Below are 13,371 nucleotides of genomic sequence, written 5' to 3'. Positions count from 1 at the left end.
CAGTGTGCCGTGAGAATTCTTCATTACATGTACATAAATATCAGCTTCATGGATTGTGAGCCCAATTTGTAACTTCTCTACCGAGGCTTCCTACACCCATACTTTCATTAAGGTCCCACTGCTGCTTGTTTTTACTAGCATGTTTGGGCTCCTTTCCAAAAGCCAAATTTAATTGTGAACAAGTTTTAAGACCAGGTTTACTAATTGCATCTCCTCAACATTTTTCCTATACTTTTTGTAGAGTTAGACTGCAGGGAATAGAATGAGGTGGGTAAACAAAATCATCTGAGAGGAGTGAGATCTGTTTGAGATGTTGATTCAATGCTGCTTTCCGCTTATTGTTATTCTTTGAAGGTATTCAGCACTGAAATCATAACGAAACCATGCAATTTAGCCTTCTGTAGTCACAGCAATGACTGGATTTGTCAGATAGGGAGGAGGAGTAGGAGGTTGGCACAGATGGCACTTGCTCATGTATCTAACCACAAAGCCAGCTCTGTGGGAGCATGGTGCAATGGGAAGACCATCCTTGGGAAGCTTTCACGCTCAGAAAGGAAAGCTGGGCCCTGCCCCACCTCCAGCACGTAGCACTGATCTGCCTTGGAAGCGTACTCTGTACTCTTTACACAAAGCCCATTGGCCCTTCTACACATGTAAGAAAAAAACTATTTGGGTTTCATGATCTCCACAGATTAAGAGATGAGCCCCAGTTTCAGTGGTTATATTGCCTTTGGCAAAAGCAGGGAAGGAAAAGCTGTCAAGTACCCAAGCTAGCCTTGGCCCAGACCAAAGGAAAACATCTAGATTTATTAATGTTCACACAGTGCTGCCAAAGCCCAGCCCACATTGAAGGATGATGGAGAACTTCTAATGCCAGACTCCCTAAAGCAGAGTTTTATGGCTAAGGAACATATCCAGCATCACTCTGCGCAACACAAGCAGCATTTAAAACTAAACAAGCTACAAGCATAGGAAAATATCACTTACTGTTATGGCATTCTTACCGAGTAAACTGCAGTAGTAGCTTGATTGCCTTAATTTTACACAGACTATATGCAAGCTATTATTCTGCAGCAAAAAAGAAAAAATCAGGATAAATAACACTTTGTAGAAGGTCTATGAATCAGGTTGGATATTAGGAACAATTTATTCCCAGAAAGAGTAGTGATGCAGTGGCACAGCTGCCCAGGGAGGTGGTAGGGTCACCTTGGAGGTGTTCCAGAACAGTGGAGAGGTGGCACTGACAGACGTGGTCAGAGGGAACAGTGGGATGGGTTGACAGTTGGACTAGGTGATCTTAGAGGTCTTTTCCAACCTGAATGATTCTATGACCTTCATAGTACCCACTGCTTTACACAATTAGAAAACTGATATTAACACAGGATTCTCATGTTTCAATTATTTGTGTGTAATCGTTGCATTCGTTTATAGTCAAGTCTTAGACTATCATACACTTTGGAGCTGTTAGAACACATATATGGTCGCGGTGGAAATGGTCAGCCTCACGTGCAATGGAAGCTGCTGTCTCACTATTTTCTCTGCTCCCTGGCATTTCTGGAAGCACCAAGAGATAAGAGGTAATGCTTCTGCTCCAGAACTGGACAGAGGGAAGAAAATGAGTGTTACAGCTTGCATTTAGTAGCTTTTTGCAAACCATTAACTGATTGAAACAGTGGGAGTTTCCTACCAGGATTAGAAAACAGAGCCAAGAAAGCTAACAAGAATTATACTAATCTCTATTGAGAAAGAAGAGGGAAGAGAACACAGATAGCTATGAACATATGCTCTCTCTCCCCCAGTTATTCAAATGAGCAGAAGACAACTCATGCAGCAGCAAACACACCCTCATCTTGAATTTAAGACTTCCCTATTTGGGTATCAGAATGAGAAAACTGGCAGTATATAATGGTTTGAGGGAAACCAAGTTTTCTTTGGTAACGAAAACATTGGTTTAAATTACCAAACCAGCTTGCTGGTTGCTGCTTCCTCACCCACCGTGTACCAGGGACAAGGCCTCTCCTCTCTGTCCCCAACCCTGTCCTCTTCACTGGTTGCTGACATAAGGGCAGTTTGTGTCATATTCATGCAAAGGAGACACCGAAGACACTAGCAATTCTCAACGTTTCATTGCACTACATCCAGAGCGGTTTCAGAAGTACCAGGTTCAGCCCAAATTCACAGATGGTTCCAAAGACAAAAAACTTTTCTTGACAACCTGAACAGCTCTGCAAGGCTGTTGTTGCAGAGTCGTGTCTGCAAATCATTTGCTCAAGCACTTGGAGAAAAACAAGTCTGTTATAGATGTTACTCAGTTAACTGCTGGTGAAACAGGTGGATAGTTGTACTTTCCATTTTTACAGCTTTGGGACTGAAATCCATCAAATAATGATCGCAGAAATGAACTCGCTGAGGTGTGTTCCCAACTGCGCGTACAGCCTGTGTGAAAGTAATACTGCTTGTTTTACTTAAAGCTCGTTAGCGCTAATGACAGCAGTGTTTTGTTACCCCGGAATTGATCCTGACTGGATATTTATTGCTATTACAGGGTGATTTTGACTGAGCGCACTGTTGTTTTGAACATCGCCCTCTCTTTTGCTGGGGCCGAGACGAAGCTTTTGGTGCAATATAGCATCTTGTGTGAGGATAATTTTGCAAGCGCGCCAATTAGCGCCTCGCCAGCGGGGAAACAATTACTGTAACTATCAGTAATTAGGCCAACGCGCTTTCTGGGCCAACTTTGACGCTTCTCAGGGCGGCCCCGCGGCAGAGAGGGGAGGCCAAGATGGCGGCTGCCGCCTACATTTCCCAGAGCCACCTACCTTCACTCCGCGCGCGCGGGGCGGGGCGGCCAGCGCGGTGAGGTAAGGCGAGGGGTGCGGCTTGCGTGAGCGTGAGGCAGGCGGAGGAGAAAGACGTAGGGGGCGGCGGAGCGAGAGCGGGGGGGGTGGGGGAACCGGTCCCGGAGAGGGAGCGCGCCGTTGCCGCCGTTCTCCGGCGCCGCGCACGAAGGCGAGGCTGGGAGGGGAGTTGGAGGAGGAGGAGGCGGCCGGCCCGGAGCCGCGAGGCGCCCCACCCCGCCGCCGCCGTCCATGGGGCCGGGGGCTGCCGGCTCGCCCTGCCCCGCCGCCGCCGTGAAGTGACAGGGGGCGGGGCGCGGCGGCGCGCGCGGCCCCGGAGCCCCTCGGCGGGGCGCGAGGCGGAGGGCGCAGCCCGAGCGGAGGTCTGGCGCGGGGAGGGGAGGGAAAAAAGAAAGGAAAGGAAGGGAAGGGGGGACCATGAACTACCAGCAGCAGCTGGCCAACTCGGCAGCCATCCGCGCCGAGATCCAGCGCTTCGAATCGGTGCACCCCAACATCTACTCCATCTACGAGCTGCTGGAGCGCGTCGAGGAGCCCGTGCTGCAGAACCAGATCCGCGAGCACGTCATCGCCATCGAGGGTGAGTCGGGGGGCGGCCGGGCCGTGCGCCCTCCTGCCGCCTTCCCTCGGGGCCCTCGGCCTGCTGGGGATGGGCAGCGCGAAGTTGTTGGGATGGTGCGGAAGGCGCTGAGAAAACGGGGGCCGTCGGGTGCTGGGCTCTGAGCCGCGCGCCGCGGTTCGGTCGGTTGGGTAAACGAGGTGTGCGGCTGCTTTGCAGAGCGCAAAACGGCGGCTGTGAAAGCGGGAGGCAGACAACAGCCTCGTGAGCTCAGGTCTGCGTGCGTCTGTCCCCAAAGAACTGCTCAGCCTGTGCGAAATAAATCGCCTGCGTTGTGCAGTGCGCGGGTGTCTTCCTGAACTACAGCTGCAGGTAAAAAGAGTGGACGAGGTTGGCTAGGAGCACGTGTTTTAAAAAGGGATTGGAGTTGTTTTGCATAGTAATGTAAGGCTGTGCGTTGTGTGTGGAGGTCGCCTGCCGCTGCTTGGAAGGGATTCACAGAACTGAGAATGGCCTGGGTTGGAAGGGACCACAAGGATCGTGAATCTCCAGCCCCCCTGCCACAGGCAGGGCCACCAACCTCCACGTTTAATAGCAGACCAGCTTGCCCAGCTCTGGTATTCGAGCTAGCAGGCGTCGTTCAAGATGCACAACATCTGAAATGGAGAGCTGGTTAAAGCGATCTCGGTTTGTTGGCCTGTCTTGTCCTTAGAGCATATGTCATGAAAAAGTGGCTGAGATTGTTGCTTGAAAGACTGCTTTATTCATCCGGGTGGTAAGCAGCGCAGCACGAACAAACAGACAGCGTGGTATTAAACATTAATACCATCAACAACGTTTTGTGGAGGGGGGAGGGGGGCTGAAATCCTCTTTAGCATCGCACACAGCGGGTCAGCAGGGCTGGCAGTGCCTGTCACACATTGAACAGCAGCGCTGGAGGCACGCTGCGCTGGGACTGAATGGGCATTGGAGGTTTATGCACGTTGCCTATGTACTTTTACTTCCTCGAAACGATGGCGAGTGGCTGTCAGCTCCTGGGAGCCCTTCCTGCCCCTCTGCTCTTTCACTGAGGAGCTGGAAACTTTGTATTATGGGAAGTACAACATAGGCACTGCTGTTCCGTTCTTAGCATCCCTGGTGTTTGGGTTTCTGTGGGCTAAAGGATGTCCTTCAGCAAAAAAACAAAACTGCTTAGTGGTAATTAATGCCTGTTCTTGTGCTTGTAGATGTGTTGGTGTATGGGATATAGTGGTGCAGCCAGGTTTGTGTTGAAATGGGAGGAGAATGTGAAGCATTGTGTGTAGTTATCTTCACAGCATGTGACTGCTGTCAGCCTTGTCATGTATTGCTGATTTGTTACCTAACCGTAACTTGGTTCCTTTGTCAGTTTCAGAGGCTGTAAAACCAAAATAGCAGCCTGTAAATGTGTTTCAAAGGCAAAGCTGATGAGTAAAATTTCTGTAGACAATTTGCTGTCAAACTTGCGTTGTACACTGAGTCATGGAACCAGTAGATCTGATTCATGGGAAAGATTTATCTAGAAAAAGTGTCTATTTTAGATCTCTTTTTTTTTTTTTTTTTTTTTTTTTTTTTTTTTTTTTTGTTCTGAGAGCTCTTCAAGTAACTCTGAATACGTGAAAATTGCATAGATTCAACATCAAGCCCCCAGAAATCCTCTTCGCTCCTGGATTATAACTCCACCAAGTTGCACGCTGTGCTAAACCTCTTTGTTATTGCATGTGAGAAGAACTTGGGAGTTAGGGTTTGTTTTGCCTGGGAAGTCCTTGCTGATTTGCAGAGTTTGATGTTGCAGTGATGGTTCCCAAGCAGTGCACAGCCCTTTAAGCTCAGGGCATTGCTCTTTTTTCACTGATAGTGAGGAGTTGCGGTGTAGTTGGCGCAGGCTGAGATGAGAAAATACGAAGTGCTGAAGCAGTTTTTTCCAGTGGGGAAAAAAACCCGTACCCTTTAAAGAATGTAGCCTCATTAGTTCAGGCTGCTTTAAGCTGTAACTCCGACCAACATATGCTCCTTGATCAGCTCGTGTAATAGTTCGGTGCTTGAGAGACGTTTTACAGATCTGGAAGAGTACATGCTTGGAATCTAAAGCAGTTTGAGACTTCTGGTGAAGGAAAGACATTACTTATTTACTGCCTTTCTTTTTCATTACGGTGTCATCGACTTATTTGGCCTTCCATTAAAAAAAGAAAAAAGTTTCATTGGCAGTGCAAACTCCTTTCTAGGATTTGAGCTCGGTCAGAGAAGTGTTTGGGCACGCTGGCTGGATCAGTGGCAGTTGAAATAATACAACATTAAATGGGTCTTACAACAGCATTGGCTCTTTCTGTTCAAATACAGGAGCTGTAGGTAATAACCTTAAAAGAGCAGCTGCTGCCGACTGTTCCTAAATTGGGTCCTGAATGGACACCTGAGTATTTGTTATTTTTTGTGCAGAGGTTTCTTTCCTTGTATTATTCTGACTTAGGTGTGATGATTGGTAAAAGCACATACGAAGTGTGGGGCTGCTTCACTAGTTGTTCCACGTATAAGAATCCTGAAAGCAGTTACTTTCAGGCTTTTGCATTTCAGAGCTGCAAAATCAAATAGAAAAACGGGCTGCTTTGTATGAAACGTGTAATAAGTGGTTGAAACACTTTAGATGCTGTCAGTTAGGCTGTTGCCTTTAAGTGAAAACTGCCTTCATGCGTTCTGTGGCTTGTGAGTTTAATTCCACAAATAGACGCATCAACACTTGATCAGTATTTGATGCTTCTTATATCAAATATGTATTGTACTTCAGAATGGAGAGGAAGAAGAAACCGTGTAAAACAAACACATGAATAGACTTCAGCGGTCTTTAAACTGACAGGAACCTCTTGGGTTTTCCAGATGCTGCATTGTTGGTTTGTGCATATAGGTGTGTAAGGGCAGGTCGTAGATAGCGCTGTGCTGTTGCGAGGTTCAAAGAATGATGCAAACCCAGGGAAAGGAAGTGAAGCACTGCAAAAACTTGATTTGTAATCCTTCACGAGGGGGCTTTAAAATAGTTGAAGTGTCAACATTTTCTCGTCTGAGAGTCCATCAAAATACTTTTGCTGATATACTTGTTACTAACAGATACTGATACCTCGGGCTTTGAGCAGGGATAGTTTGCATCCTTTTACACTGGGGTGAGCCCAGCAAAGCAGATCCTGCTGCAGTGTGGGGTCAGAGCAGATCTCTCTAACTAGAGAGAGGGCAAGTAGTATCTCAGATCTCTACTACTAAAACAAAACCTCAGCGACCAGACTCAGGATAACTCTTTTGAGAGTGCCCTGAAAACGATTTCAAGATCATCTTTGTGGTCTGTGGGTTGTGGGTTGTTTGGTATTTTTTTTTCTTTTTTTCTTGACGCTTTTTTGGGGGGATTGTTGCTTTGAAACTTCAGGAAGTCATAGCAAGCAGCATGCAGCCTAGAAGAGCTGTGTTCCAGAGATTTCTGCTAACTTTCCTGTTAAATAAATGATAAATGTTTTGTGAATGGTAGTTAGCATCTGCCACTGACTGGCATGGGACTCCAGTCTGGTTTTGTTACCTGCCAAGGCCATGCTTTCCTTGCAGCCTTTTGACTTGGTGGTATTTTCTCTGGAGTATGGCTGTGATGGAGTCCTCATTGCCAGAGGTGTCTGAGATGTGTGGATGTGGCACCTGGGGACATGGTTGGGTGGTGGGGTTCAGTAGGTCAGACTGATGGTTGGACTTGTGATCTCTGAGGTCTTTTCCATCCTAGATTATTTATATATAGATATATTCTGATTATTTATTGAAAATATGGACTCTCTTCATTAACTTACCAACTTTGTGATAAGGAGAGGTGAATTGCTGCTGTAAAGTCTACTCTCTTTAATAAACTGAGCCTTCCAGCAGGCCTACGAATAGCTGGTGGGAAGCTGCCAAGGCTTGTACTACAATCAGCTTTTGCTAAGAGCTGTAGCAAAGCTGCAGCTTGAAAACAATTACAGTCAGGCTCAAAACTAAATATCAGTCACTGCTTTTACTTAGCTATTTTGTTGAAACAGACTTAAGAGATGTTGTATCTATGGATCTCCATGCAAGCAAATAATTAAGCCTGGGGAAGAGAGTATTATGTAAGACAGTGCCACCTTTAAACTTCAGTAGCACTCACAGGGTTGAAGAGTTTTTATTGTTGTGACTTTTCAAACTGAATCGCTCCACGGGATTTGAAGTGATAAAAGGAATGCTTCAAACATTCCAATCAATGATACAAAATCACTTCGCTTGGGGTCTGAAACATTTAAGAATGGTTTTGGAGGCTGATGATGAGATGAGGGTAACTTCTTGAGACAGTGTCTGGGGAACAGTTTCACAGCACAGTGATCTTTTCTTCAGATTTGTGAGAGCAAGGGCAAGGGCTTTGTTGTTGTGCTGGGGGATTAAATTAATGTGATTAAATCAGATGAATGAGACGTAGGGAATCTGGTGAGACTGCACCTCGAATATTGTGTTCAGTTTTGGCCTTTCACTGCAGGAAGGATGAGTTCAGACAAGGTCTGTGAAGCTGAAGAAGGGACTGGAAAACAACACTTTCTATTTTGGAGAATGATGGAGTTTGGGAACGGTGCCTGAGAAGTAAAAATAAAATAAAATAAAAATTCTCCAAATCTCAACAACGTTCAGTTTTCTATGGCATTGCAACAGGGAATTTCTGTCTTTACTAATGAGAAAAGTACATGACTGTAGTTGAAATAGTAAGTTGCAGCTTGAAGTGGTGATTGAGCACCTGGTGGGAAGGCAGGGCAACCCAAGGGAGCTCAGGTGCGAGCAATGTACCTGAGTGATTGGAAGGGCTGGAGCCAGGATCCACCCTTCCCAGCCCTCATTTAAGGGTTGGCAGTGGAGGTGGGGGTATCTTTTGCTGGGGGATCCTTGTCCACCTGTGGCCTTCTGAAGGTAAACAAGCTTTCTTCCTTTGTTTCTGTATCGATAGCTGCTCCATTTGGACTTGTTTTCACTTGCTGCAGTGTAGGCCATTGCTGCGCTTTCCATTGCATTGTAGCATTACACTGATATTGAGCCTTTTTGCTGTCCTGTAAAATGTGGTGTTTAAATGTGATGAGCAGGTAAAGTTCAGCTGTATTTGTGAACTCTCCAGCCTATGAGCAGAGTGTGATGAACAGCTTTTAGAGTTAAAAGATTTAAACTGGATTTAAAGGCTCTGAAAATGGAGAATATATATGCAATGACTTTGCCAACAACTTCTTAGGCTTCTGGGTGGCTCTTGAACCAGAGTTGTTGGTAGTGAATGTGTAGTTCTGATTTAATTGTGGTAAGATTATGGATGTAGCGTGAATCTTATGATGAACGTTAGGAATAAAATAACAACAGGCTCTTACTTTGACACGTTTGGGCTACTGTGGGAATGTGATATACCTGGAGCCTGTCTAATGCCACAAATGAAGGGTTATTAAAATGTCAGTGCATTTCTAACACTGAGTAACTTGGTGGGTTTTTCTTCCCTCCCCTGTTGCTTCAGCGCTTGTGGAAGCGAGTATGGAAACGCAGGTTGGGTATGAATGAGCTGTATAAATTGTCCTGTTTAGCAGCTTTATTTGCTTACACAGTCAGATAATGAATGTAAGCCTAATCATTAGACAGCTATTTTATTTGCTAATTTCCCCTCCTTTACTTAAGAAAGTAAATACAGGCAAGGAAAGTGACTCTTAGCACTACTGGAATTGAATGTGCAGCTTTGGCTGTATTGCAGTATGTCTGTGGGCTTTTTATTTGTTTATGAGAAGCTTCTGACTCATACTGGATGATTGTTTGTTTTCTTTTTTGTTTTTCTTTGCATTATTTCAAGGGCTGTTTACAGCCTGGACCAAATCTGTTTGGTGTAATTTAACATTAAAACCTGGAGAAAAATCCATTTTGCCTTTAAGTTGGTAGTGCTTATATTCTGTTAAATTTAACTATTCTTCCTGCTGGGATGTTTTCTATGAATTTTTACCTCTGTCTGTATTTTGCATCCGCACTTGAATGTGCGGCCAAGAAGGCTGATGGCATCCCAGCTTGTATCCAAAACCACACGACCAGCAGCAAGATGTTCAGGAGGTGTATGGATATGGTGCTGAGGAATGTGTGCTAGTGATGGGGCTTGGTAAGTCAGATTGGTGTTGGACTTGGTGATCTTGAAGTTCTTTTCTGCTTTAAGTCACTCTGATTCTACGTTTCCCAGTAACATAACCAGCAGGAGAGCAGACACAGCAAGATAGTCATTGTTGCAGAATTTTCTGGTAGCTGGTAGTGTGAGAATGTACAAATGCTGTTATTTCACCGCTTCCGCTTAGCATGCTCAGAAGAAAAGCCAGGAAGCCTGTCTTTTAGGTATCACAGCAACTGTCTTCTCCAGGGGAAATATGCTAAAAGCATGGCACTGGCTGCCAAGGCAGCAGCCATTTAAGTGTATGCCACTTATCTTCACAAGTTCTTGTATCTGAGTTAACTAATTGTGAACCTTGGCTGACCGTGAGCCAGCAGTGCCCAGGTGGCCGAGAAGGGCAGTGCCGTCCCAGCTTGTATGCACGCCAGTGCAGCCAGCAGGAGGTGACCTCCCCTTGTGGAGTGCTGTGCTCAGTGTTGGGCCCCTCGCTGCAAGAAGGACGCTGAGACCTGGGGTGTGTCCAGAGAAAGGCAACAAAGCTGTGATGGTCTGCAGCACGGGTCTGATGGGGAGCGGCTGAGGGAACTGGGGTTGTTCAGTGTGGAGGAGAGGAGGCTCAGGGGAGACCTCATCGCTCTGCAGCTGCCTGCAAAGAGGTTGTGGTGAGCTGGGGTTGGCATCTTCTCCCACGTAACAAGCAATAGGAAGAGAGGAAATGGCCTCGACTTGCACCAGGAGTTGTTCAAGTTGGATTTTGGGAAACATTTCTCAGGATGGGTGGTGATGTATTGGAGCAGATTGCCCAGGGAGGTGGTGGTGTCAGCATCTCTGGAAGTGTTCAGGAGAAGGGCAGATGTTGCTCTGAGTGCTGTGGTGTGGGGGTCGCTGGCATGGGTTGGTGGTTGGACTAGATGATCTTGTTGGTCTTTCCAACCTTAATGATTCTGTGAAAAGCAAGTCATCACCTGGTCAGTAATTCAAAAAAGATGTCATATGTTCTTAAATAAGATGAGGACTGACATTTGTAGTAATTAATGTTGAAAATAAGTGTAGTGGAAAGACATGAGACAAATTAGTTAGACTTCAGCTGCCTTATCTGAGTTGTTTATATTATTGTTTATATTTTATATGCAGAATAGTAGTTCTTGGATAACTGGACAGCAGATGTCATTCCTCATTATTGACACATAAAAGTAGTTGCTTTTGAGTGCAGAATTGCCTTTGTTGTCATCAGAGTCTAAAAAGAATGAATCTGGTGATTTTAGGGTACTGAAATGATATTCTGGCACAGGAATAAATAGTAGTGATGGAAAACAGATCTTGTGGGCAGCAAGGAAGGTAAGGGGATGACAAGTGTAGTGTGGGTGAGTGCTGAAGCAGTTGTGAGATTGGTCATTTGTTGGTAATTGGGTGCCTCCATAGCAAAAGCCTGGAATGGTTGTGGCACCCAGTATGACCTCCTACTGCTGCAGTTGCAGTGTTCTGTTCTGCTCGCTTAATGTGTTATTCTTGAGATCCATAATTGATGACACTAAGACTTTCTCTGGGTTTGTGAGACACGAGGAGACATTTCAGATACTATTTGAAAGCGCTTGGCTCTTGGAAGCATCATTTAATGCAGTGGGATTACCCTGGGGCAGAGGATAGAAGCTCAGCTCCTTGCAGTGCTTGTCCTGAAGGACAGATGGGTGGAACTGGGGACTAAAGATTTGCACTAAGACAGAAAATGATCTAAAAAGGCAATGGATGGTGCTCTCTGGAGATGATACTAACTGAATTTAGCTGTAAAGCAGGGGCTTTGCTGTCTTAATTACTATTGTTAAAGCTGCGTGAATGCTAAGAACGCAAAATCAGTCATGGAGATGAAAACAACACAGAAAAGATCTCTTGAAAACAAAACCTTTTAGGTATTCTGAAAGGGTGTGGAGGGGTAGTTCAGCTGATGTGATGTTCTGCTTAAATACTGATAAATCTTCTCTTTAAGCCTAAAGTAATGTTATGAGTTAGGCGTGGGTGCTTCACAAAGAAGAGATAACTAATCTTTCTGTAAGCTCCTGTGGTCTTTGTACTGCTGGGAGCACCAATAGAGCTGGTGGGTGCTTATGGTCAGGCAAAGGTGGGATGCTCTTGGAAAATCCTCCTATCTTAGTCCTGGTAAGAACCGGGTAGGAGCTGTGTGATCACTAAGTGATGCATCCAGCTTTGTAACTTTGGTAGTATTTCCAGGGTACCCTCAAGTCTTACAGTTGGGTTTTTCCTTTTGTTTTGGTTGCCGTGAAAGAAGCCTCTGGAGAATTTGTGTGTTTGTTGCTTGAGTTTGGGGTTGAAAGGCTTCTGTGGGTTCCTGGGCAAGCATCAGATCCTTTTGCATAGGATGCTAACAGCGCATGGCTGCTTTGCCTTGTGTGAAATGGTCAAAATCAACAATGTTACTGCAGCCCTCAAAGTATCAGGAGAAGCTGATACACACTGAACCTGCATTTACAGCTTTCCTATGGATGTTTATCATCTTCCTGTGGCAGTTCTGTGACTTTGGTGTGAATCTGCAGGCTCACCATTGGAGAAGTGAGTATGTGAAGGCAGGTTGTGGGAAGCTGTTCCTGCACCTTGCTGGCCTCTCATCTGCGTCATTACTTTCTGATGCTACTTCACTGCTGCAGGATTGCAGCCTTTAATAGCGTTGAGATGTACAATGATGCACTGGCTTATGGATGGGACTCGTCTTGCTAAACTGTGTTGTAAGGTGGAGCTGACTAAAAGGGCACAACTTGCTTGAGGCTAAAGATGTATTGGGTGCACAGGTGCATGACCTTGTGCTCTCTGCCAGGGAAGGGAGGTGGGAAGTGATGTGCATTAATCCACTGAGTAACAGTGCTAGCCTGGGTAGAGGCACAAATATTTACAGCTGACACCTGCTGTGATAAGTGTGTAATGCCATTTCAAGCTGGTATTTAAGCTGACACCAGGAGACCTAGATAAGACTATTTTGCATGTATGAAATGATGAAACTTCTCCGGCTACGGTTTGCTTACTGGAACATCTTGCTTCCTGCATAACGGAGTGAATTCAGTTAGAGGGTTGCTGGTTGCTTTATTATGCTAATTGAGGAGAGAGTTGATGTGAACTGCATGTACGTAATACTCACTTGCTGGTCAACTCCAAATTATTGTGTAAAAGCTTTTAAAGTGAGGCATTACATGTGTTGTAAATCTGGTCAGTGTACAAACATGAGCAAGACAAGAACCACCAGCTGTTAAATGCCGAAATGTGGTCCATTTTAGTCATTGTAGCATTTCAGGGAAAGCAAAGTGGTTTTGCAGCCTCACGGTAGAGGTTGTTTAAACATCATGAAGAACTGGAAGTCTTTTTGTACCTTTTTTCGACTTGTCTATTTGTGTTCTCCTTACAGTAAAGATAGAATGCACATGGTACACAATTGTGCATTTTTGGGTACAAGATGTTGTATTTGAATTTGTCTTCAGGCAAATAGGGCAGTCAGTACAGCAGAAACTGCAGTGGGTAAAACATGGGAATAAAACAAGGCTCATTAATTTAGTGGTGTCGAGGCAATCAGAATGTGTTGGCTGTGTCTGATTCTGGTAAAGGAAGTGTGTGCTAACTGTTCACTAGGCAAATCAATCAGCTCTTAAGCTGAAAGGTCTTTGCGTTTCTAGGCCGGTGGGGGAATTTGAAAGTTCACAGAATCATCACAGAATGGCTTGGGTTGGAAGGGGCCTCAAGGATCACGAATCTCCAACCCCCTGCTGCAGGAAGGGCCACCAACCTCCACATTT

At 45.5% G+C, this 13,371-nt stretch overlaps 1 protein-coding gene across 8 annotated transcripts in view; it reads left to right on the top strand.

Annotated features, from left to right (window-relative positions):
* The first annotated feature begins 3,223 nt into the window (after nucleotides 1–3,223).
* The window catches only part of AGAP1 (ArfGAP with GTPase domain, ankyrin repeat and PH domain 1), a 288,123-nt gene continuing 277,975 nt past the window's right edge, over nucleotides 3,224–13,371 (top strand). For 3 of the 8 annotated variants that reach the window (XM_052675873.1, XM_052675879.1, XM_052675872.1), the window contains exon 1: nucleotides 3,226–3,438. In XM_052675873.1, coding sequence (XP_052531833.1) covers nucleotides 3,276–3,438 — 163 coding nt within the window. In that variant the 5' untranslated portion in view covers nucleotides 3,226–3,275. Of the gene's footprint in view, nucleotides 3,439–13,371 lie in introns of all 8 variants that reach the window. The other 5 variants (XM_052675880.1, XM_052675874.1, XM_052675876.1 and 2 more) reach the window with 4 other exon arrangements.

This window comes from Tympanuchus pallidicinctus, unplaced genomic scaffold (genome assembly GCF_026119805.1).
Source record: "Tympanuchus pallidicinctus isolate F22 unplaced genomic scaffold, pur_lepc_1.0 scaffold15, whole genome shotgun sequence".
NCBI lineage: Eukaryota > Metazoa > Chordata > Aves > Galliformes > Phasianidae > Tympanuchus > Tympanuchus pallidicinctus.
This window is presented reverse-complemented; position numbering and strand designations above follow the sequence as displayed.